This window comes from Saimiri boliviensis, chromosome 9 (genome assembly GCF_048565385.1).
Source record: "Saimiri boliviensis isolate mSaiBol1 chromosome 9, mSaiBol1.pri, whole genome shotgun sequence".
NCBI classification, from domain to species: domain Eukaryota; kingdom Metazoa; phylum Chordata; class Mammalia; order Primates; family Cebidae; genus Saimiri; species Saimiri boliviensis.
Window position 1 is genome coordinate 17,885,140 of NC_133457.1, and position 21,770 is coordinate 17,906,909.

The 21,770-nt window shown below is 37.2% G+C and overlaps 1 protein-coding gene across 2 annotated transcripts in view; it reads left to right on the forward strand.

Annotated features, from left to right (window-relative positions):
* Positions 1–21,770, forward strand: part of ARHGEF26 (Rho guanine nucleotide exchange factor 26) — a 128,887-nt gene that overhangs the window by 85,003 nt on the left and 22,114 nt on the right. For both annotated transcript variants that reach the window (XM_010335753.3, XM_003925017.4), the window contains exons 10-11: positions 2,937–3,026; positions 10,591–10,745. In XM_010335753.3, the coding sequence (XP_010334055.1) occupies positions 2,937–3,026; positions 10,591–10,745 (245 nt within the window). The remainder of the gene's footprint in view (positions 1–2,936; positions 3,027–10,590; positions 10,746–21,770) is intronic.

Here is a 21,770-nt window from a genome sequence, read left to right on the forward strand (position 1 = left end):
ACCATTTATTAAAGAGATTGTCTTTTCCTCAGTGTATGTTCTTGGCACCCTTGTCATAAATGAGTTCACTTTAGGTGTGTGGATTTGTTTCTAAGTTCTTTATTTCTGCTCCACTGGCCTATGTGTCTGTTTTTATGCCAGTTACCGTGCTGTTTTAGTTATTATAGCTCTGTAGTATAATTTGAAGTCAGGTAAAGTGACTCTTCCAATTTATTTACCTTTGCTTAGGACTGCTTTGGCTATTCTTGCTCTTTTGTGGTTCCATATAATTTCCAGATCATGTAGGGTCTTGCTAAGACTTGATTCTGAAAGCTTCAGGGAGCCTTTTAAGGATTTCTAGTGGAGTTGTTTTGTGATCAGATCTGAACTTAGAAAAACTGACATCTTATTTTTGGAGCCTGCATAATGTAGGACAGAAGTGAGGAAAAGAATTAAGAGGCCCCAAATCCAGGCAGCAAGAGGTCTGAGCCTGAGTTCAATGGCAAGGCAGGCAGAGAGAAGTGGGCAGCAGGACAGCATCATTAAGGAGACTTGGATTGTATGCAGAGGGCAAAGCAGAGGGAGGGGTCTGAGTGATGAGGGCTAAGTTTTCGGGGGAAGTGGATGATGCTAAGGTAAATCACTAATATAGACAGTGTGGAGCCTGGGGCAAGAGTGTGATGAAGGAGATGCTCAGGTTTGGTCATGCTGAATTTGAAATGGCTCTGGGACGTTCAAGAGGAGATTTCATATAGATAGTTGCATCCAGAGCCTAGGATATATATAGACAGAGTCTGGGAACATACATTTGGGAGCCATGAACGCATTCCCCAAGAGAAGTCAGAAAAATGTCCTAAGCAGCAAAAGCCTGATATGGTGCTTGGATTTCACTCTGGTATGCCCTGTTCCTTTCAGGGTATTACACTTTTAGGTTGCCTCTGCCTCACACCTGGATATTTCAGCTCTTAGCTTTGATCAGAGAGATAAAGCCATCAGTCCCCGCGTCAGTGAACTCACAGGCCAAAGCTAAAGATATGCTGTTATTGAAGACCGGTCTGCTCTCCAAATCTAAAAGCCAAGTGAGAATTAGAAATTGTTTAAGTGTCCATCAACAGGAAATAGAATAAATACATTGTGGAAAGTTCATCTAATTCTTGTAGCATAAATTGGATCATATCATTCCCCCACTGAAAACATGCTGGTGACTTCTTTTTGCACTTAGAATGCAATCCAGACACCTTAAGACCTTGCATGATCTGACCCTGGTCTATCTCTCTTGGCTTCCTCCCATGCCACCTTCCTTCATGCCAGGATCTTCTTTGACTTACTCAAACACTCACACGCTTTGCTTTCCCATCTCGTCCTTTGCTCATGGTGTTCCCTCTCCTTGAACCATCTTATCATTTAGTAGTAACTACTTCTCCTTCAGCTTTCTGCTTAAATGACCTCTCAGGAGAGGGTCTCTTAGATCCCTTCCAACTTCCTTCTCCCCTACTGCCCTTTTTTTTTAAAATCTATGATCTGAGTCTATGATTTATTTTCCTTTTGTCTGCCCTTCCATGAGGTTAGGGATTCTAAGTGTTACAGCCCTAGTACCTGAAACATAGTAGGTACTAAATAAAGATTTTTTTAATGAATGATACTTTAGAAGGGGAAATATTTTTGTCTTAGTTCAAGATCCTTTTAACAGAGTACCATAAACTGGGTGGTTTAAAGAACAGATATTTATCACTCACAGTTCTGGAGGCTGGGCAGTCCAAGATCAAGGTTTAGGCAGATCTGGTGTTGGCTGAAGGCTGGTTTCCTGGTTTGCAGATGGCCACCTTCTCCCTGTATCCTCCCATGGTGGAGAGGGAGCAGAGAGAATAAGAAAGCTATCCTGCCTCTTCTTACAATGGCACTAATCCCATTCATGAGGACTCCACTCTCATGACCTAATTACCTCCCGAAGCCTCTGCCTCCTAATATTATCACATTGGAGGTTAGGATTTCAACATGAATTTGGGGGAGACATATTTAGTCTGTAACAATTGATAAGTGAAAAAAGACACATAAGCATAGAATGATCATTTCCAAAAACAAAAAAATTTCTATACATATATGTATGTATGTATATGTTCCTATAAACATAGGGAAAAAAAGAGAAAGTATATAATCCAGTCTGTTTCCAACTACATCTGTGCAGTGGGAGTAAGTCAGGACCTTTTATGACCTATTTTATTTACTTCTGTATCATCATCATCATCATTTATTTATTTTTATAGTGGGCATCTATTACCTAACAAAGCAGAAATATTAAAAATAAATGAATTAAAATTTCCAATCCTTACTTTTAACAATCACATTTGTCTTTATGGCCAGTGACCCTTACATTATCTTTTTTTTTTTTTCAGGTTTTCCAGTTAATAAGAAATTGGAGATGCAAAATTCATTTTAATTTAGACCAGTGAATTAAGATTAGGTACTCGTTAAAGGACTGTGGAAGTCCTTTGTAGGACTTTGTAGATAATTTTGCTTTGTAGATAATTTAGCGCTTCCAGTGAAACTGAAATGTAACTGATGGCCTTAGCTTGGCGGTTGTTGAAGAATTGCTGACTGTTCTGCAACACTTTCCTCTTCAGCACTCAGTTTACTGGTCACATGCTTTACACAGCACTCTGCTTAGATTTTGCCTTTGAAGTTGACCATCTCCCTTCAGCTACTCTGATTTGGAAGAGGGAAGAAGGGTGTAGCTTTCCCTGAGATAGGGTGACCTTTTTTCCCCACTTTGTCTTCACATCCTAATCACACCACTTCTAACTGGGTATGAATGTGGTAACTGAAAAACTGTGAGTTCTGTGTTGGAAGTGAGTCTCTGGGGCTTCCCAAGTATTAGTTATTTCCTGTGAGAATTCTGCTTATGAAAGTGAGGTTTCTCTTCTTGACCTTTAACCCTCGTTACTCTTCTGTGTTCCCAGTTGGTTCGACTGTGCAATGAGGGCGCCCGCAAGATGGAAAGGACTGAGATGATGTACACAATTAACTCCCAGCTGGAATTTAAAATTAAGGTATTCTCCTACCTGTGTTTATCACTGTTCTTGTCTAAGTCTTCTCTAAATAGAGAGAGACAGTTGAGGGCAACAAAGTGGATAGGCATTTGCTTTTCAAAGCAGGACCATAAATTGATAAGAGAAAGCCTGGCAGAGGGAGTAGCAAATGCTTCAGGCAATTTTGCTTTTGTTTGTACCAGACACAGTGACCTTTCTCCAGGCCCTGAAGCCAGGCATTATCTAAGAAGCATTCTTTTTTCCTCAGGAAGACACCAAACTTAGGGGAATAGTTAATAGAATAAGGTAGCTAAAATAATAGAGTTTTATAATTGAAAGGAGATTTCTTCAGTATTCTCAAAACGTTCTAAAAAACAATGATATTCCATGAGCTGGACCAGTGTTCTCCTAAATTAAATAAGGATACTCCTCTTATTTACAAAGCAGATTGTTAATTGATAATTTTTTTCAAGTTTGTTTTTCTCCCATAACTTTTTTGATTGTGTGTGGCCTGTTATTCTTTGATACTACTCGTGAGCAGATGACAAGATGAAAAGAGAAAAAGAAAACGACAGTTAATGGCAAATCTAGGTCATGGCCATTCCTTTGTTGGCTCACGGCTGAGTTTTTAATGGGAAGTGAGTGCTCACGATTGTGATTCTATTTAGTTTTATAACATATAAATGTAATTAAACAATTTTAAATGACAGGTCATATTTTTCCCTAGTAAAAGTGTTTCTATTTAATGCAGTCAAATAATAGAGATCGGCATTTCATGGTATTCTGTAGAGAGCAGATTCTCTGCCATGTCATATAGTGTGAGGATTACTGCATGCTTCGGCAGCATGTATACTCAATTTGAAGATCACTGATATAGTACAGCTACACCATTTTATTTTATGAATGAGGAAAATAAACCCACAGAGTACTTGTCAACAGAGTCACTTGGCTAGTGGTGATAAAATCAGGACTAAGGTCCAGACATCCTGACTTGCAGGTCAGTGTAAACTCCTCTACTGTAACATCCTGACTGTAATGGTTTAGATGCAGAAACACAAACTGTAAAAGAGACGATGATATTTGCCAAAACAAGATACACACATGCATACAAATGCATGCACGCACACTTAAAATAGTTATAATGTTCTTGTACAGAAATTTACAGCAATTAAAAAACCCATTTTTTTGTTCTAATTTGTTTCTAAATATTTTGGAAAATATGTCTCACAACAGGTTTTTTTTGTTGTTGTTGTTGTTGTTGTTTTTTTAATTTCCTCCTTTTAAAAGATGCAAAACATTTCTATTTTTTCCCCCTTTTTCATTGAAAGTCAATTGGTATAAGATTACTTTAAGAAACTCTGGGCTGGGTGCAGTGGCTCATGCCTGTAATCCCAGCACTTTGGGAGGCTGAGGTGGGTGGATCACCTGGGGTCAGGAGTTCCAGACCACCTGGCCAACATAGCAAAACCCTGTCTCTACTAAAAATACAAAAATTAGCCAGGTGTGGTGGCAGGCACCTGTAATCCCAGCTATTTGGGAGGCTGAGACAGAAGAATCTCTTGAACCTGGGAGGCAGAGGTTGCAGTGAGCCAGGACCTAACACCACTGCACGCCAGCCCAGGCAACAGAGTGAGACTCCATCTCAAAAAAAAAAAAAAAAAGAAACTCTATCTGGAACCCAAAATTAATTTGTAATTGAAAAATGCTAATCCCAAGGATCATTAAAAGTAAGTGTTTAACATTAATTGAGTTCATGAGTTTTTGGTTGGTTGTTCTATTTTCATTCAATGATTAAAGTATTTGTGAGCCTAAAGTACAGATTTACAGTGGAGCCCCTAATTTAGAACTCTTAGAATTACTAATTAGTACTAATTAGAAATACTCTTAAAATCTTAGGACTTTATAACACAGTATGAATAACAATGGAAATTTCTACTTAATTCATTTTAATGATGAGAAAATAGAGGTTTAGTGAGGTTAAGTGATTTATCCAAGTACATGGCAAGTATTATAGAAATATAACAGATTTACGGAGCATCTTCCATGTGGAAGGCAATCGATAAACAAAAACATGATCCCTGCCCTCATAGTCTAGTAGAAAACTGCTGAAAATCAAAGGAGTCAGCAAAGTCGATAGCTGTCACAGTAGCTACAGGACTATGGAAAATACTGGAATGGAAGGGAAATGGACTAAGAGCAAGAGACAGAGAGATGGAGATGAAGGGCTTGGAGCAGTCTGATAAAGCTTCATGCCAGAGGTGTGTTTGATGTGAATCTTGAAAGGTGAGTTAGGAAGTGTCTTAGAGCAGAAACAAATGCACAATTTCTACTCCTGTGGCCCAGGAATTGTAAGTATTCAGTGTGGGTAGACTTGGGGTGTAAGAGGAGCAGGGTGGAGCTGCAGTAGCAGGCAAACACTTATGTGGACAGCCCTGTGTGCCAAGAGGAGGAGCTGAGTGAGATCATTTGGGAGCCACTGAAAAGTTCTAAGCAGGAAAGTGACACAATCAGATGTGTGTTTAGTAAAGACAGCTTCAACAATGGGGAAAGGTTTTCCAACTGATTCCAAATCCAGCAGTCATTAAAAGAAAAAAGTTCTAATTTATCTATCTATCTATCTATATATCTTTTTAAATTTCTCTCTAGAGGGAAAAAGACCATGAAAAAAGTGCAAAGGCAAATAGCAAACTGGTGTAAAAAATAGTTGCAACTCACATGTAGACAAAGGGTAAATATCCCCGGTGTATAAAATCAAAGTAATAAGAGAAGACCCACTAATCTATAAGCCAAGGAGCACGTAAGATTGCCAACAAACTACCAGAAGTTAGGGAAGAGGCCTAGAACAGATTCTTCTCTAGTACCTTCAGAAAGCCTGGCCGTGCTGACACTTTCATCTTGGCCTGTCCTCCAAAACTGTGAGACATAAATTTCTGTTGCATTAAAAAAAAAAAAAAAAAAAAAAAAAAAAAAAAAAAGCACCAGAAGACTTTTACCAGAAAAGGAAATCCAAATGATTATTAAAGTTTTGAAAAGATGCTTTATTTCACTCAGAAGAAAATTGCTAATTGATGATTAGCAGATAGTAAAATAAATGAACTTCACTTTTTAGGTTTATAAATAATTCAAAACTTTGATAATACATTTTGTTGGTGGAAATAGAACGTCATTTCTATATGTTGCTAGTGGGAAAGATTGTTACACTCCCAGTGGTGTGCAATTTGGCAATAACTATCAAAATTACAAGTGCAAGTTATTACAGCTCAGCAATTTTACTTCTAAGAATTTGTTCTACAGACATACTCATGAATGCATAAAATTATACACAGCTATTATAGTGGCGTTTATAATATTGAAAGATGAGGAAAAACATCTAAATATCAAAGGATTGATTAAATAAATTACAGTACACCCAAATAATGTGATACCACTCAGAATAAAGCAGAATTTGGGATAACTTTATGGAAAGTTTCTTATATATTATTCAATGGAAAAAGTAAGGCTTACATGTAAAAAATAATACAGTTTGCCTTTGCAGGTGAAATCTTTGGACAGATGCAGATGAAGCTAGTTATTAGTCATTACCTGTGGTGGGCAGTGGTCAGTTAGTGTGCCTTGTTGTGTCAACTGGATGGAGAGCCATCCACTCATTCAGAAAATTCAGGAGGAGGAACAAGTTTGGGGGTGATTAAGTTCTATTTTGGCCATATTTGGTTTATGGTATGGCCATAAGTGCTCCTATTATGAGAATATCGGTTGCAAATTTACTAAGTAGTGCCATTTTCACATTTGTCTGATTTAATTCTCACATGAACCCTATAAAGTATCCTATTATTAACTTCATTTTATGGATGAAGAACCTGAAGCTAGAGAGATTAAGTACTTTGCTCAAGGTTACATGCCAACATATCATAAAGTCTAGATTCAAATCTTTGGAGTCTACATTCTTAAAAATGACTATATAATAATGTGAATATTTTTCTAATTTGGAGGAAAATAAATTTTGTAGGGCATGTATATGTGTGTTTCATTTTCATTTCACACATGTTTTTCATTTTTAATTCTGTTTGTGAGTTTCTGAAAGACTGTCAAGTGCTAAACTGCAGTAATATGAGAGGAGTGGAAAGCATCCCTGGATTGGAACTTTGGAAGCTAGTATAAAGTTAGAGCACAGGCTCTGGAGCTGACCTGTCTGAGCTGCAGTAGCAGCTCTACCACTTACTAGCTGTACGACCTTGGCATCACTTGCCTTTTCATGTCTTGGTTTTCTGAAACCTAAAATGAAGCTGATTTAATACTTTCCCTCATGGAGTTATTTTGAAAATTAAATTATTTAAGAGATGTAAAGGATTGAAACAGACCTGATTTGTAGTAACAAGCAGCAAACATTATTGAGATGTTTATCAGAATAGTTAAATAGATGTTGCGGGTGCATTGAAGAATGAATGGGATATGAAGAAGTTGAAGCAGATTAGACTTTCATTCCAGAAACTGGACTATTAAGAGGATAAGGCAGTGATGAAATCTAGAGAATACACAAAGTCATGGGACCATGTTTAGTGAATAGTCTTCAGGGTAGTTTGCAGAAAAGGAGCCAGGAAGGAAGAGAATACTAATGACAGGGAAAGAAATCAAGGGAATAAGGCCTTAGAGCTGAAAGCAGAGTGTTGAAGACTGGAGAGCTTATCCTCTGAGATGAGAGGAAAGAAAATGATGGTTGTAGAGAAAAAGCTGGTCATTAAACCAAGAATATAAAAAACCCGAAATTAGTTTGTATCTCAAATCCAGTGTTTTTTTTTTCTCCATGAGAAAACAGCTTTCTTTAAAAGTTGCCTCTGTAGAATTGTAAAGAATTTTTATTTTTTTCTTGTGATGGGAAGTTTGACCTTATGAATAAGCCCATGGAGAAGTTGTGGGTTCTTAGGCTGCTTTATGAGACATACATTCAGTGTCACTGAATAGAGTGGTGGTGTATTAGTTTGCAGAAGGCTTTGCTGGTTGTCATATTGGGGTCTTGCTAATAATGGAAATCCAAGATATAACAGACAAAATGAAGAACTCTAAAGTGTTAAAAAGTCTTTATGCTATAGAGGACAGTTTGGTGGTTTCCCAAAAATCTAAACGTAAGAGCTACTATATGACCCAGCAGTTCCATTCCTGGGTATAGACCCAAGAGAACTGAAAAGAGATACTTCAAAATGTATACATGAATTTTCATGGTGGCATTATTCATAATAGCCAAGAAAGTGGAAATAACCCCAATCAATGGATGAACTGATAAACAAAATGTGGTATATGCAGACAGTCAAATATTTAGGCAGAGAAAGGAATAAAATTCTGATACATGCTATGTGGATGAACCTTGGAAATATTATGCTAGGTGAGAGAAAACAAATTCAAAGATCACATGTTGTATAATCCCATTTATATGACATGTCCAGTATAGACAAATCTGTGGAGTTAGAAAGTAGATTAGTAGTTGCCAGATGCTTAGGGGAGGAAGACTGGAGGATGACTGCTCAATGCATGTGGGATTTCTTTTTGAGGTAATGAAAATGTTCTAGAATTAGATAACGGTGATTATTAAACGCCATTGTGAACATACTACAAACCACCAAATTTTATGTAAATTTTATCTCAACATTAAAAAAAATTATTTCCTCTTCAGCAGCCCTTTTCTTTTCTTGCTGCCCTATAAAATTAGTTACATTTTATGCTGAGGCTAGATTTCTAGGATACTAGGTAAGAGAAAAAAGAATGAAGTCTTTGCTCCATAGGCATTATTTCAGTACTGTTCGGGATGTATCTTTGTTCATGATTTTTTTTTTTTTTTTTTTTTTTTTTTTCTAATTTCTAGTTCACACCTCAATTCTAGTCTCAGCACTTCCTTACTAGGGGAATTCACTCATGCTCACTTTGGGCTGTTCTGATTTCCTTTATTTTGATCATTTTAATATCTCTTCTTTAATAAAACCTGAGTTCAGTCTTCTAACAATAAATTTGAAACATACATTATATGTAATGTTGGACTTTGTTTTCAAAAGAAGCATAGATACATTGAAAGCCATTGTCAATTTTAGTGTTCAGAGGTAGAAATTTAGTTCTGCCCCTAGTGGAGTATGAGGACTGTGTAAAAACTAATCTGCTTTAAAAACAGTAAAACAATTAAAAAACCTTTCTTTCTCCATCCCCTAAATCAGAACAGTCACAGGGCAGCATGTAAACTAAAACTTAACCATAATACAGTCCTTGGTTCATCTTGTAGGGTTATACGCAATAGCAAGATAGTCCTGTGTTTCCTGTATTATGGCCCTTCAGCCAGACTTACCTTGACACAAGGTGACCTCTTGTATGTGCTGCCTAATCTGCTGGAGTTATCTAAGCAATCTGTTGACCTTTAAGGTCTCAGCCATCTCTATAGGGTAATTGTCTGATTTTGAGATTTAGGGGGTTGGAAACTCCATGAACTCCCTTAGTAGCCAGTTTCGAAAAGTTTGGGTTACCCATAATCTTTTATCTTCATTTTTGGACCTTCAGGAAAACAGTATATAAATGATAAGCAATCTTCGTCTAAAAGCTTTTTATAAAGTTTAAAGTAAATATGAAATCCTTTCTTAGACTTCTCATTTCCTCTCTAATATCCTCAATTTCCTTTAGCTATTTTTAATCATTATTTCCTGAAAAGGGTGATGTTTGATTACACCACATTTCTGCATTATGTTTTATGTGTCCAAGAACTTTTGCTTATTTTATGGATGTAGTCTTTTAAATCAGATCTTTGGCAGTAAACATTTCTGGTAACTTTAAAAAGAAAACTTTCTAGGGTAAAGATTGTTCTGTAGTTTTGAGAGTTTTCCAGTTGGCTTGCACAAGACTAAAGAAAATAAAAAATGCAGCATGTGATTTTTTTTAGATCCAGCCTTTTCTATGATACTCTGATGGATTATTTTGGAAGAACCTCATTTTCACAGCCATAAAGTGGTATGATGCTTTCAGGGACAAACTTCCATAAAGAAAGGTACCATGATCTTACAAACAGGTGCTCTCAAGAATATGGCTAGGTAGATAATTAGTAGACAAAAAAATAAATATGTGGGTTTTTTTTTTCTCTTGAAAAAAACCTTTTTAGTTCATAAAGTAAATGTAGACTTTTATATTTGTCTTATTAACCACGTTTTTTTCCCTGTATTTTTAGATTCTGATTTGAGATATTTAAAGTAACTAGTTGATTTTGATAGATTTTATTACTAGGTTTTTCAGTTTTATGTAACTCCTTACTTTTTCACTTGAGAGTTAATAGAAAGGTCATAATTTTTTATTGATCCAATAACATTTTCTCATTGAGTTTTAGTTTCATATTGGGAAGTTAATAGTTTTTTTTTTATATTGGACAATATATTGTTCATTTTTTTTTTTTGAAGAATGCACTGTACTTCTGTATTTTTATTTCAATTTTATATGTCTATAAAACAATGATACATACTGTGATAAGTATCATTTGTCTGAATGTCAGTTTTATATTTTACTTTCAGGAATCTTAAAAGGATTTTAATTTGGCTTTGGCCACTGAGTTTTTCTCTTTTTGTAGCCTTTTCCTTTAGTTTCCTCTTCCCGGTGGTTGGTAAAAAGAGGTGAATTGACAGCCTATGTAGAAGACACTGTGCTTTTCTCAAGAAGGACATCCAAGCAGCAAGTCTACTTCTTTCTCTTTAATGATGTGCTCATTATCACCAAGAAGAAGAGGTAAGTCTTTATCTGGTTGCTGACTAGACATCCAGTTTTAAAGTTCTCATCCAGATACCTGTTAGGGTGATCATCCTTTAAAAGCTAGAGGTGTTTTAACTACAGTTTCTACATACTGAATCATAATAGCATCTGTGGTTCATTCTTTAAATTGCTTATGTAGTTCAGATTTGAATCATTATCTGCATCATAATTCTTGCCAGTCTCTATTGAGCTTTTGCTGTGTGCAAGCCATTGTTCTAAGCATTTTGCACATTTATGTCATTCAATTCTTACAATATCCCTGGGAAGGCAGCATTGGTTTTCTTCTCATTCAGTGTTTTTCAGATTTCTTCTACCATAAAACCTTTGTGTAAAACAGAAAAAAAATTGGTCCAGTTGAGAACAGGCTGGGGAACAACTCTAGTGCTCCTCTTAGCTTAATTTAAAATGCACTTATTTTAATGATTCTTAGTCTAAGACATTCCCCTGTGACTGGGAAGGTGTCAGCCATACTCCCTTCTGAAGGGAGTAAAGTAAATCATTTGATTGGCAGAGTGTTTGTTCTTCTTACTTCAGATTTCTAGTTGTGTATTTTTGTCCAACTCTGGTGAGACGTCAATGAAGAATATTGTAAAAACCTTTTCTTTTTTTTTTTTTGAGACCGAGTTTTGCTCTTGTTACCCAGGCTGGAGTGCAGTGGCACGATCTCGGCTCACCGCAACCTCACCTCCTGGGTTCAGGCAATTCTCCTGCCTCAGCCTCCTGAGTAGCTGGGATTACAGGCACGCGCCACCATGCCCAGCTAATTTTTTGTGTTTTTAGTAGAGACGGGGTTTCACCATGTTGACCAGGATGGTCTCGATCTCTTGACCTCGTGATCCAGCCGCCTTGGCCTCCCAAAGTGCTGGGATTACAGGCGTGAGCCACCGCGCCCGGCGTAAAAACCTTTTCTTTGTAGTATTTCTTCTCTCAAACTGTTTCTCTTCTACACGCACACACCCTCAGCTCTGCCTTTCTCTGGGGGACATATTTTATTAAATGCACCCAATACCTGTGAGGTTCTACGTAAATATTCCACCTTTTCTAGAATACGAACTTAGAGTGGAAACATAAATCTGTGGTCTGTTATTTCCACATATGAGGGAAATAATGGTGGGCTGAATTGATGGCACGTGGTGAGAGCAGGGGTGGCCCTGGGGTGCAATTGAGGCAAGGTGAAGATAATTATAGAAACAGATCCCTATGAAACTACAAAATAAATGTCCAAATGTATCATGAAATATTTAATTAAATGCTGGTTCTGAGTTGCTGACTTTATAGCTTGAAAATTCAAACTAAATTGAAACAGATGAGCTTTTCTTTTTGTTCCTTTTAATCAGACCATATTATGAATTATTTCAGCCAAGTGGCTGTCTAGCTGAAATGAAAAGTTAGTATGGTCTTCCCTAAAAAGCCATAATATGAAATGATACATAAAATGCTGATAATTATTTTTCATACTTAGGAAAATACCGTTTCCATATCTCCAAGGAAAAATTATTTCTCTTACCTGGGGCAGTCTAAATAGTTCTAGTAGCTAAGTAAATTTTATAAACAAAGATTGGGGAAGAATTATAATTTTTATGTTTTTGTGTTTTGTTGGTTTCCTATGAGATAGCATTTTTCCTTGGCTTTCTCCAGAATGTTTTGTTTTTAGGGGAGAGTAATTATATATGTCTCTCCAAATGCCAGAACTCTTGACTTTTAACATCTTCCAGCTGTTGAAATATTTGTTCTGTCTCAGTGGACCGAGAGCTTTAACTAAACTTTTGATTTAAATGATAAAATGTACACTGACATTACCAAGCCAATGTTAAATATAAATGTAATATTAATTATGATGATTTTTGGTGACTTAATGAAAACACTAAAGGTATTTAAACCAGTAGAGTGCAACTTTTGTTCCTGAATTTGCACAGAACTAGTCAATAAATATAAACTATTGAAAGTTAGAATTAAGGTATATGCTATTCTATTTAGCGGCATACTTTGCCCTTCACAGATGGTTTTGCCATTATATTTAACATTGCTCTTCTACCTATCCCACATTTATTTGCTCAGGTAAATTTGAACTTGCATTATTAATAAAACAAAGATCAATGAATTTTTTTTTTTAAAGCAAGATACACAGCTTCAATGGAGAGGACAGCCTGAGTCCCTAACTTGGCCTTTACCAAAATGAATTTTCCTGCCTTGCCAGTTAGTTCATTATATTTCTAGGGTGCTCTTAGGGAATAGTATTGGAGACCTAAATTGTTTATGACCTGAGTATGTGGTGAGGTGACATGCAGACCACAGAAGCTTGATAAACAGACTTGGTTAAAAATGTACAGTATGCCTGACCATATTTACATGATAGCTTCAAGGAGGCGACTGCAAATGCTTTGCATGCCAGAGGCAACAGTAAAGGAGATACAACAACCCTGAGCAAGGCAGTAATTCAGGCTTGGCTACAAGTTACAGATAAAGGAAAATCACCTGTGCCAGTGCTTGAGGACTGATCTAGCCACCCACTGCCTAATTGTAATTCCAGGTTTCAGTCAAGGAACTTAGCTGCTGGGTTTCCAGTGGTTTTCATCTTCAGGGAGGTTTTTCAACTACTGGAAAGGGTTGCTCGGGAGGACAGTTACTCTTCCTCCTCTGATCCCGACTGGCAGATGGTTTATACTGAGCACATTCCATAGATTGCTGAGGTGTGTGGCCCCCTCCACTAGCTAGTGTATGTATCACTGCTAGTGCTTGTAAAGCTGGCTTGATGAGTGGCTGTGAGGATGTCTTTGTCAACAGGAATTTTCACTTTTTTTAGAACATTAAAAGAAAGTTTATTTTTATTTTTAATTATTTTTTGGAGACAGGACCTTGCTATGTTGCCCACACTACAGTGCAGTGGCTATTCACAGGCATGATCATAACACATTGCAGCCTCAGACTCCTGGGTTCAAGCAATCCTTCCACCTCAGCCTCCTAAGTAGCTGGGGCTATGGGTGCATACCTCACTCTTTAAAAGAAAATTTAATGTTTTCATTAACACTGAGCTGCTAATGAGTCACTATTAATAGTCTGGTTCTACCAAATTTCAAAAAGATACATGATTGACTACTCTGGATGAAAATATGAACACTTTGGTATTTGAAAGTTTGACGAAGTTATCTGGGTGCTACTGTAAGAGCAGACTTTTCAGCCTTGGCATGATGGATGTTTTGGGCATGAGGATTCTTTGTTGTAGGGGCTGTCCTGTGCAACGTAGGATGTTTTAGCAGCATTCCTAGTCCATGCCCACTGTTTGCTAGTAGCAGCCCCCTTCCCCGCTGGTTGTGACAACCAAAAATGTCTCTGGACATTTTTGCCTAATGTCTGCGTGAGGCAGATCACTGCTAATTGGAAACCACAATACTAGCATGGTAGTAAACCAAACCAGCTTTGCCTTTGGAGTAGTGAAGGTGTGTAAATCTATCAGACGGACACAGCAAGTATAGTAATATTGTATTATAAAAGTAATAGATTGTCAAGTTATACTCATAGATTAATGAATAACATTATAATATCCAATTTGTGCCTAATAATAACTTATAATATCTAAGACTTATGACAGACTATACCTTCATGTATAACCTTGTGCTCTAAGTACTGTTGTCCCTAGTTTTGAAATACAAAACTGAATCCAGACTTAACTAGATTCAAACTCCTAAAAGGTTTATTTGTAAGATATAGTCCCTTCTGTCTGTCTTTGGTCTTCTCTACCAATTTCACCTGAAGCTAAAAGCAAAATTTTCCTTCCTGTATTAGTTTCCTCATTGTGTTAGTTTCTTACAGCTGCTATATTGAAGTGCCACGAACAAAGTGAGTGGCTTAAGACAGACAGAATTTATTGTCTCACACTTCTGGAGGCCAGGATTATTTCCATTTCACAGATGAAGACACTGAGGAAAAGAGAGATGAAATATCTTTTTTAAGGTCTTTTAGCAGAGCCAGGATTCTAATCTGAGTCTTTGCTTCTAAAGGCTCAATTTCTTTATGTTCATTACTTCTTCGTTGTATTTTTCTAGAATAGTTCACTTTTCCCCTCATCCTATGAAGATATTGAGGGGAAAAGTATAGAAACGTACACCTTTTTTGTTTTGAGAAACATCTTTCCAAAGTAAGCTTTTGTTGAGTATTTTTATAGTTTTATGGGTTTTAGGAGAAAACTAGAACCAGTACCAAATCATATTTGTGAGTTTTACTCTACCATTTGCTAATCTAGCATCAGAAGCTGCAGAAGAGTTTCCCTTTCATAGAATTTCCTTCCTGCAGACTCAGATAGGAAATTTCTACTTCCTGATTTCTGGTGCCATAAATACTGTATATACTGACATAGCTTGAGCCCCATGACATGTTACAAGTTTTCAGGTTTCATAAAAACGTTTTCAAAGTTTTTAAATTTTTTTCAGGTTTTATAAAATTTTCTAAAATACGAACTACTGGGTTGTTATCATAAGGTCAAGGACTTAAGTTTGCATCTGTATTTTCCAAAGTAGTTTGAATACCCAGTGGCTTAAAGCTATGCAGGCTCCCTTGAAAGGTTCATGGCTTGGTTTGGTTCCATTTCTTGCTTTTTCCATGAGAAAGCTCTTCCCTATTATAGAAGGCGGAAATCATCTGACAACTCTCTTCATCTGCAGAATAAACTCCTTCCTAGGGAAATTAAGAGTATCTTGGTTAAAGGAAGGGCAGTAAGAATGATTGAAAGCTTTTTTATTCCTGGAACACATGAAACTTGGTTATTCCTGGCTGTTTTAGTATTGAGTTCTAAATTCAAGATGGCGAGATGGGGTGGAAAAGAAGAGAGCCCTGTTGCTTTTTTGCTCCTTTTTTTTTCCCGCTGTCCTGTGCACTCTTGATTCCTCTGATGTTACGAGGAATATTCCTCTGCATGTGTCAGGAGAGTTGGCTTTGCTGTTAAATGTTGAAAGTTGCCACTACTGAGAAGCACAATATCGATGCCTGGGGTCAGAAAGAACTGAGTTCAAATCCTGGGCAAGTTACTTCTCATCTCTCAGAGCCTCAGTGTTCTCTCTGTAATATGGGGATAATAACATCATCTTCATCATGGAGTTTCTGTGAGAATTAAATGGGATAATGCACATAAAGCTCTTACTACAGTGAATATGAATAGTCCTGCTAAGTAACTGATACGTGCTATCATTAAGATTATTTTTGATATTGTGTTTCTCTCTCTAAAGATTTTGCCATAAATCAAATTATTGCCCTTCTGCTTCTAGAATATTTTATTATTTAAAAAGATGATTTTAAACCTTTATATAATTGCTGCCTAGCTGAAGGTATGGTATACTCTGGGGCCAGACCTGAATTTATGGCCTCCAGAAAAAAAGCAGTTTGGGAATAAATGCCTTTAACTCTGTGCCTTTCCCTCTTCATGAAACCCATGTCAGGCAGCATGTGAGTGAGGAACAACTTTTGATCTACTTTTATTCTTTTATAAATTGGTGTAAATTGTGTACATGTTGTAGTAGCAGTTTTTTTTGCACTATTCCTCACAATGATTAGGAAACACTATAACATGGTGGTTGAAAAAAAGTAAAATAAATAGTAAATTTTTCCTTTCTGTTGGCATAAGTCAGTGGTGTGGTGTTCCTGAGTTGGAGTGTGGGGTTGCTCTATAATTTGGATAGCCTTGTTACCCACTTAAGAAGCTGCCTGCCTGCTCTTCAGGGCTTGCTTATTTCTGCTTATCCCAGGGAGAGAGCTTCAGTAAGGTGCTGACAGCCTCTCAGAACTGTTCATCTCCTCTTTGTCAAGGACTATGGGTTCAGAGCGTCCCTTGGGCAACCACAGAGGTGCTGGGCTGTGGCATCTGGTGGTCCATGGTAACAGGGATGGGGCTTCCTGGCCCTTTTCTGGGTCATTGGCTGTCTTTTTTGGTGGCAGTGAATCACAACAGATCCTTATCATATTGATGAATGGGGATCTCATCTCCACTATTTGTTATATTATTAACAATAAAATGGGATGTGTGTGGCATGTTTGTTAGACTTCAGAATTATCTTGAGGAACTGAGCAAGTAAGGCTATTTGAAATCAGTGTCTGGATAAATATTGTGCCTTGTTTTACTGGTCTGAGCACTTGCCAAATTGTAGATTTCTTGACATGAGTATTCAGCTCTAATTATGCTTGGTCCACCTGCAGATTTGCAAAACACATATAATTATCAGGCTTTTAACAAAATGCCACCAATTTAAATGGATGGCATTCTGTTGGGAAAATTGAAAAAAAAAACATTAGCTGACATTTTACTAAGTATTTACTGTAAGTCAGGCATGATTGTAAAAGCCTTAAATACACAATGAGGTAATAAATGTATTATCTCATTTAATCCTCTCAACAATCCAGTGAGTCTGATATCATTATTCCCATGCTACAGATGAGAAAACTAAAGCACAGAGCGGATCGGTAACTTCCTTGGGTTCACAAAGCCAGTGAGTGATAGAATTGGGTTTCTCAGACGTTCCAAATCGTGGCTGTACTTCTACCTGCTGTGCCATACTTCATTCCTTTAAAATTGTATAGTGTTCCACCAAAAACATGTTAGTAGTATAATTCCAAAACCAAGCTGTAAAATGGAAATCAACCTCAGTCATGTGAAAAAAATTTTTAATCTCTTGACTTAAAATAAATTTCAGCATAAATTCAATGTCCTTCATCTCAGCAAAGTTTGGCTAGTATTTAAGCACAAGATCAAGTATGAGGGTTTAGGAATCTTGTTTTTTAGAAGGGGACAAGTTGAAATCTACAGAACAGTTTTTCTCATACATATGGATGAATTTCCTTTGAGCTTATAAAACCCCAACTCCTGGGTATCCAGTTAAATTCCTCAGAGGGATTTAATGTAAGATAGTCTAGAAGAGGAGCTTGGAGATCGTTCCCAAAGAAGAATGACATAGAAAATTCACAAAAGGCATTAGAAGATGAGTTTTAGGATTCACAGTTGCCCAGTATCACTAGATTCTGTACACACACAAGGAGAAATAATGGCAAAATCCAGGTGTTTGCTCTGGTGGGGTGATGGACCGTGGTAGCCTTGGGAAGCCACTTCACTGACCTGTGAGCACAAGGATATGAAAAACGCAGGCAGTTGCTGACTAAGGAGACACTTGTCATGGCACCAGCACATTCTAGTAAAGATTTTTTTTTCAGGACAGAGAAGCTGTGTGAATGTTTTAAAGCCTATGGAAAGGCAAGTACTGAATAGGTAAAAATAAATGACATTATTTTGAGAATATATGTCAAAAATCATATAATATTGATGTTAGTGACAAATCTCAATAGCATCTTTCTTTTAAATTAAACGTTTCCACAACAGGAAAAACTGCAAGTGCTGCATGGGTTTCCATTTGTCAGATATGGACCATAAAAGGGAGTTCTAAAACAATGTGAGGGGGTGTGTGAGACTTGTACTTACAGCTGGGGCTAAGCGACATGGGTTGTGGGAAAACTGGCTTGTGCAGTCTCATCCTCTCCCTTGCCTCCCCATCACTGTCTTACCTTTCACCCTCCTGAGTTCATCTTGGTAAGTTAGCCTGTTTCCCATTCCTGTTCATCCGTGTTAAGTACCTAAAATGCTTGCTAATAAGGGTTAAGATGAGAACTTGCCCTAAGGTGGTATATACATGTTTAAACAGCACCTCTCTGACCACAAGGCAGGCCCTTGTAGGTCTGTATTTAGCAGAAAGACCTGTCTTGCCACTCACTTCTTCACAACTCTTACCCACCCAGAGCTTGAGTCCAAGGAAATACCCTGGTTTTAGGAGTGAGATTGGGATCCATTTTTAAAAATGATTTGATATGTTTCCTCAAACATCCTAATATTATTTATTGTTTAATCCATTATTATTTCAGAGATTTGAAATGTCACTTCTGTGATATGTCCTTGATTTCCAGACATGTCCGTGTCAACTCGTGAACCCACTATACTGCTTTACTAATCCATCAGTCAACTCATGCCTTTGTCCCAGTCTTCGAATTTCTGCAGCTTTATAGTATGTTTGAATACATCATAAGGCTAGTTTATTCTTTTTTTCCACAATCTTTCTGGCTATTTCTGCATGTTTATTTTTTTCTGTGGTTTATAATCAACTATTTCCATTCCCTGCCATCTCTCAAAAAATCCTGACTTGTGTTTTCATTGGATTGTGTTTAAATTATATATTAATTTAGGAAGAATTGATATCTATAATATCAAGCTATTCTATCCATTAATTTGGGTCTTCTTCTAAAGTTGTTTAAAATTGTCTATGTACAGAAGAAACCCGTTAAGTTTAATCCTAAATATATTACGGGTTTTGTGGCTGTCATAAAGTGATATCTTTATTTTATATTCTAACTGGGTGTTATTCATATATAGAAAAAGCCTTTTTTTTTTTTTTTTTTTGAGATGGAGTTTTGCTCTTGTTGCCCAGGCCAGAGTGCAATGGCACAATCTCAGCTCACCGCTACCTCCGCCTCCCAGGTACAAGCAATTGTCCTGCCTCAGCCTCCTGAGTAGCTAGGATTACAGGCATGCGCCACCATGCCCGGCTAATTTTGTATTTTTAGTAGAGACAGGGTTTCACCATGTTGGTCAGGCTGGTCTTGAACTCCCGATCTCAGGTGATCTGCCTGTTTTGGCTTCTCAAAGTGTGGGGATTACAGGTGTGAGCCACTGCACCCAGCAGAAAAAGCCATTTTTTAAAAACACCTAATCACTTTACTGAATTCAGTCTCACTTGATAGTATATTTTCAGTCAGTGATGTCATCTGCAAAGAATTAATTGTTAGAGGGCAGAAAAGGCCTTCCATTATCAGGACTTCAGCTGCTTCCTTAAGGAGCCACAGATACCTAGAGTGATGATAGCAGTCACATCTATGTATTTTTTATTAAATTATTTTTTTTAGTTGTAAAATGATTCAACCTTGTAAAAAATTATCAAACACGAACATACCTATCATCCATACTTAACAGATACTAACTTTTTGCCATATTAGAGTCAGATCCCTTTTTTAACAAAAAAATATATAAAACACTTCATATTGGCCAGGCGCAGTGGCTCAAGCCTATAATCCCAGCACTTTGGGAGACCAAGGTGGGTGGATTGCTTGAGGTCAGGAGTTCGAGACCAGCCTGGCCAACATGGTGAAACCCTGTCTTTAACAATAAAATAAAATAAAATAAAATAAAAAATAAAAAAAAATTAAAACACTTTAGATTACCTAAGTTTCTTCCACCATCAGCCCTTCTTCTTCCTCTTCCCCAGAGTACCTAGTCTGCTGATGTTGGCATCTCTTAATTCCTGTGCAAACTACTGTATATGCATATATGTAGCTTTGGTATTTAAAAAATGTCTGTAAGTTGTATGCAAATTTTAAATGCCTTCCTGATTTCAAGGTCATAAATATATGCTAAGTATGAAAATTCTAACCTTTATAGAAATTATGGGACAGAAACTTAAAGGGTTACATAGTAATCTCCTTAAGAAAGCCACTGCTCACAATAAGGTGTATCATTTTTCTGCCCTTGATGTTATGTTGCATATAGTAGAACCAAACACTGACCTGCTTAACAAAGAATGCCTTCCAGAGGAAGAACACAATTAGAATATGTGTTTATCATCATATCCTTTTCTCTACTAGTAGTTCTTTATTTTATTAAAAGCCAGAAAAGAAATCTCAACAAAGGTTACTAGGACCTTAAGTGGATTTCAACAGAGGAACCCATCCCTGTTTATACTCCAAGTAACAGATGTACATAGATTTGATTCAGTCGAAGCACCTGATAGGAGCCACTGCTTTCACAATGCAGACGCCTTGATGAGCAGCTGGTAAACTTGGAGCACATATAAGACAATCAAAGGAAGTCTCCATATAAACTTCTCCATGCAAGGAAAGATGGTTTTTCCATTTACCCTTTTCTGAGCACTTTAACTTCCTCGTTACATGTTCCAAATTGTTTCAGAGGCTATGTAAACCATATGTTTGTTAAATAATAGAGACAAATATGGGGAAGTCTGATTAGCATCAGCTTCCCTCAGGTCCACTTAGAAGTCCAGTGGACCAAAATCCTTGTTCAGGTGTATTTAATGACACACTTATGCAGATGTGTGGAAGTAAATACTTGAGGTGAAATCATATACCTATGATTAGAGCCGCCAGTTTATCATTCAAACTGGACATTTGAGAGGACTATAGGCATAAACTGAGCCCAGCAGCCACCCTGGCTCTTAATCAGTGACATTGTATTTGTCATTGCTTAAGAGAACAACCAATAAACGTTTAAAAACATCTACTTCTGTCTTTATCCCCAAAAGACAAAAATTTAAAGCGTTGATGGCTCTTGAATGAGAAAACAAAACTGGGTGGGCACAGTGGCTCATGCCTGTAATCCAAGCACTTTGGAAGGTCAATCACTTGAGGTTATGAGTTTCGGACCAGCCTGGCCAACATGGTGAAACCCTATCTCTACTAAAAATATAAAAATTAACCACGTGAGGTGGCACATGCCTGTAATCCCAGCTACATGGGAGGCTGAGGCAGGAGAATTGCTTAAACCTGGGTGGAGGTTGCATTGAGCTGAGTGCACCACTGCACTTCAGCCTGGTAACAGAGTGAGACTCCATCTCAAAAAACAAAACAAAAAAACCTTAAATAGTTTATTCATATTAGCTTATATTCATTTTCTGTAAACCCTTGGTTTTGAATTCTATTGGAATGACTTGATAGGTGAAACTACTTTATGTTGACAACTTTTTGGAACTTGAGTTATCTCAAATGATGACTTTTTAGCATATACATTTCTTTGATTTCTGTTTCTTTTGAAATACCTTGATACCTATGCACATGTCATTGTTTAGGGCCTTACCCCACGTTCACAATATTAGGTTGCTTCCATTTCTGTTTCTGAAGCAGTATTGTTTTTAAGTGGAAACAGGTGCCTTTGACTAACAGGTTATCTTTTTTAACTTGTAAATTGGA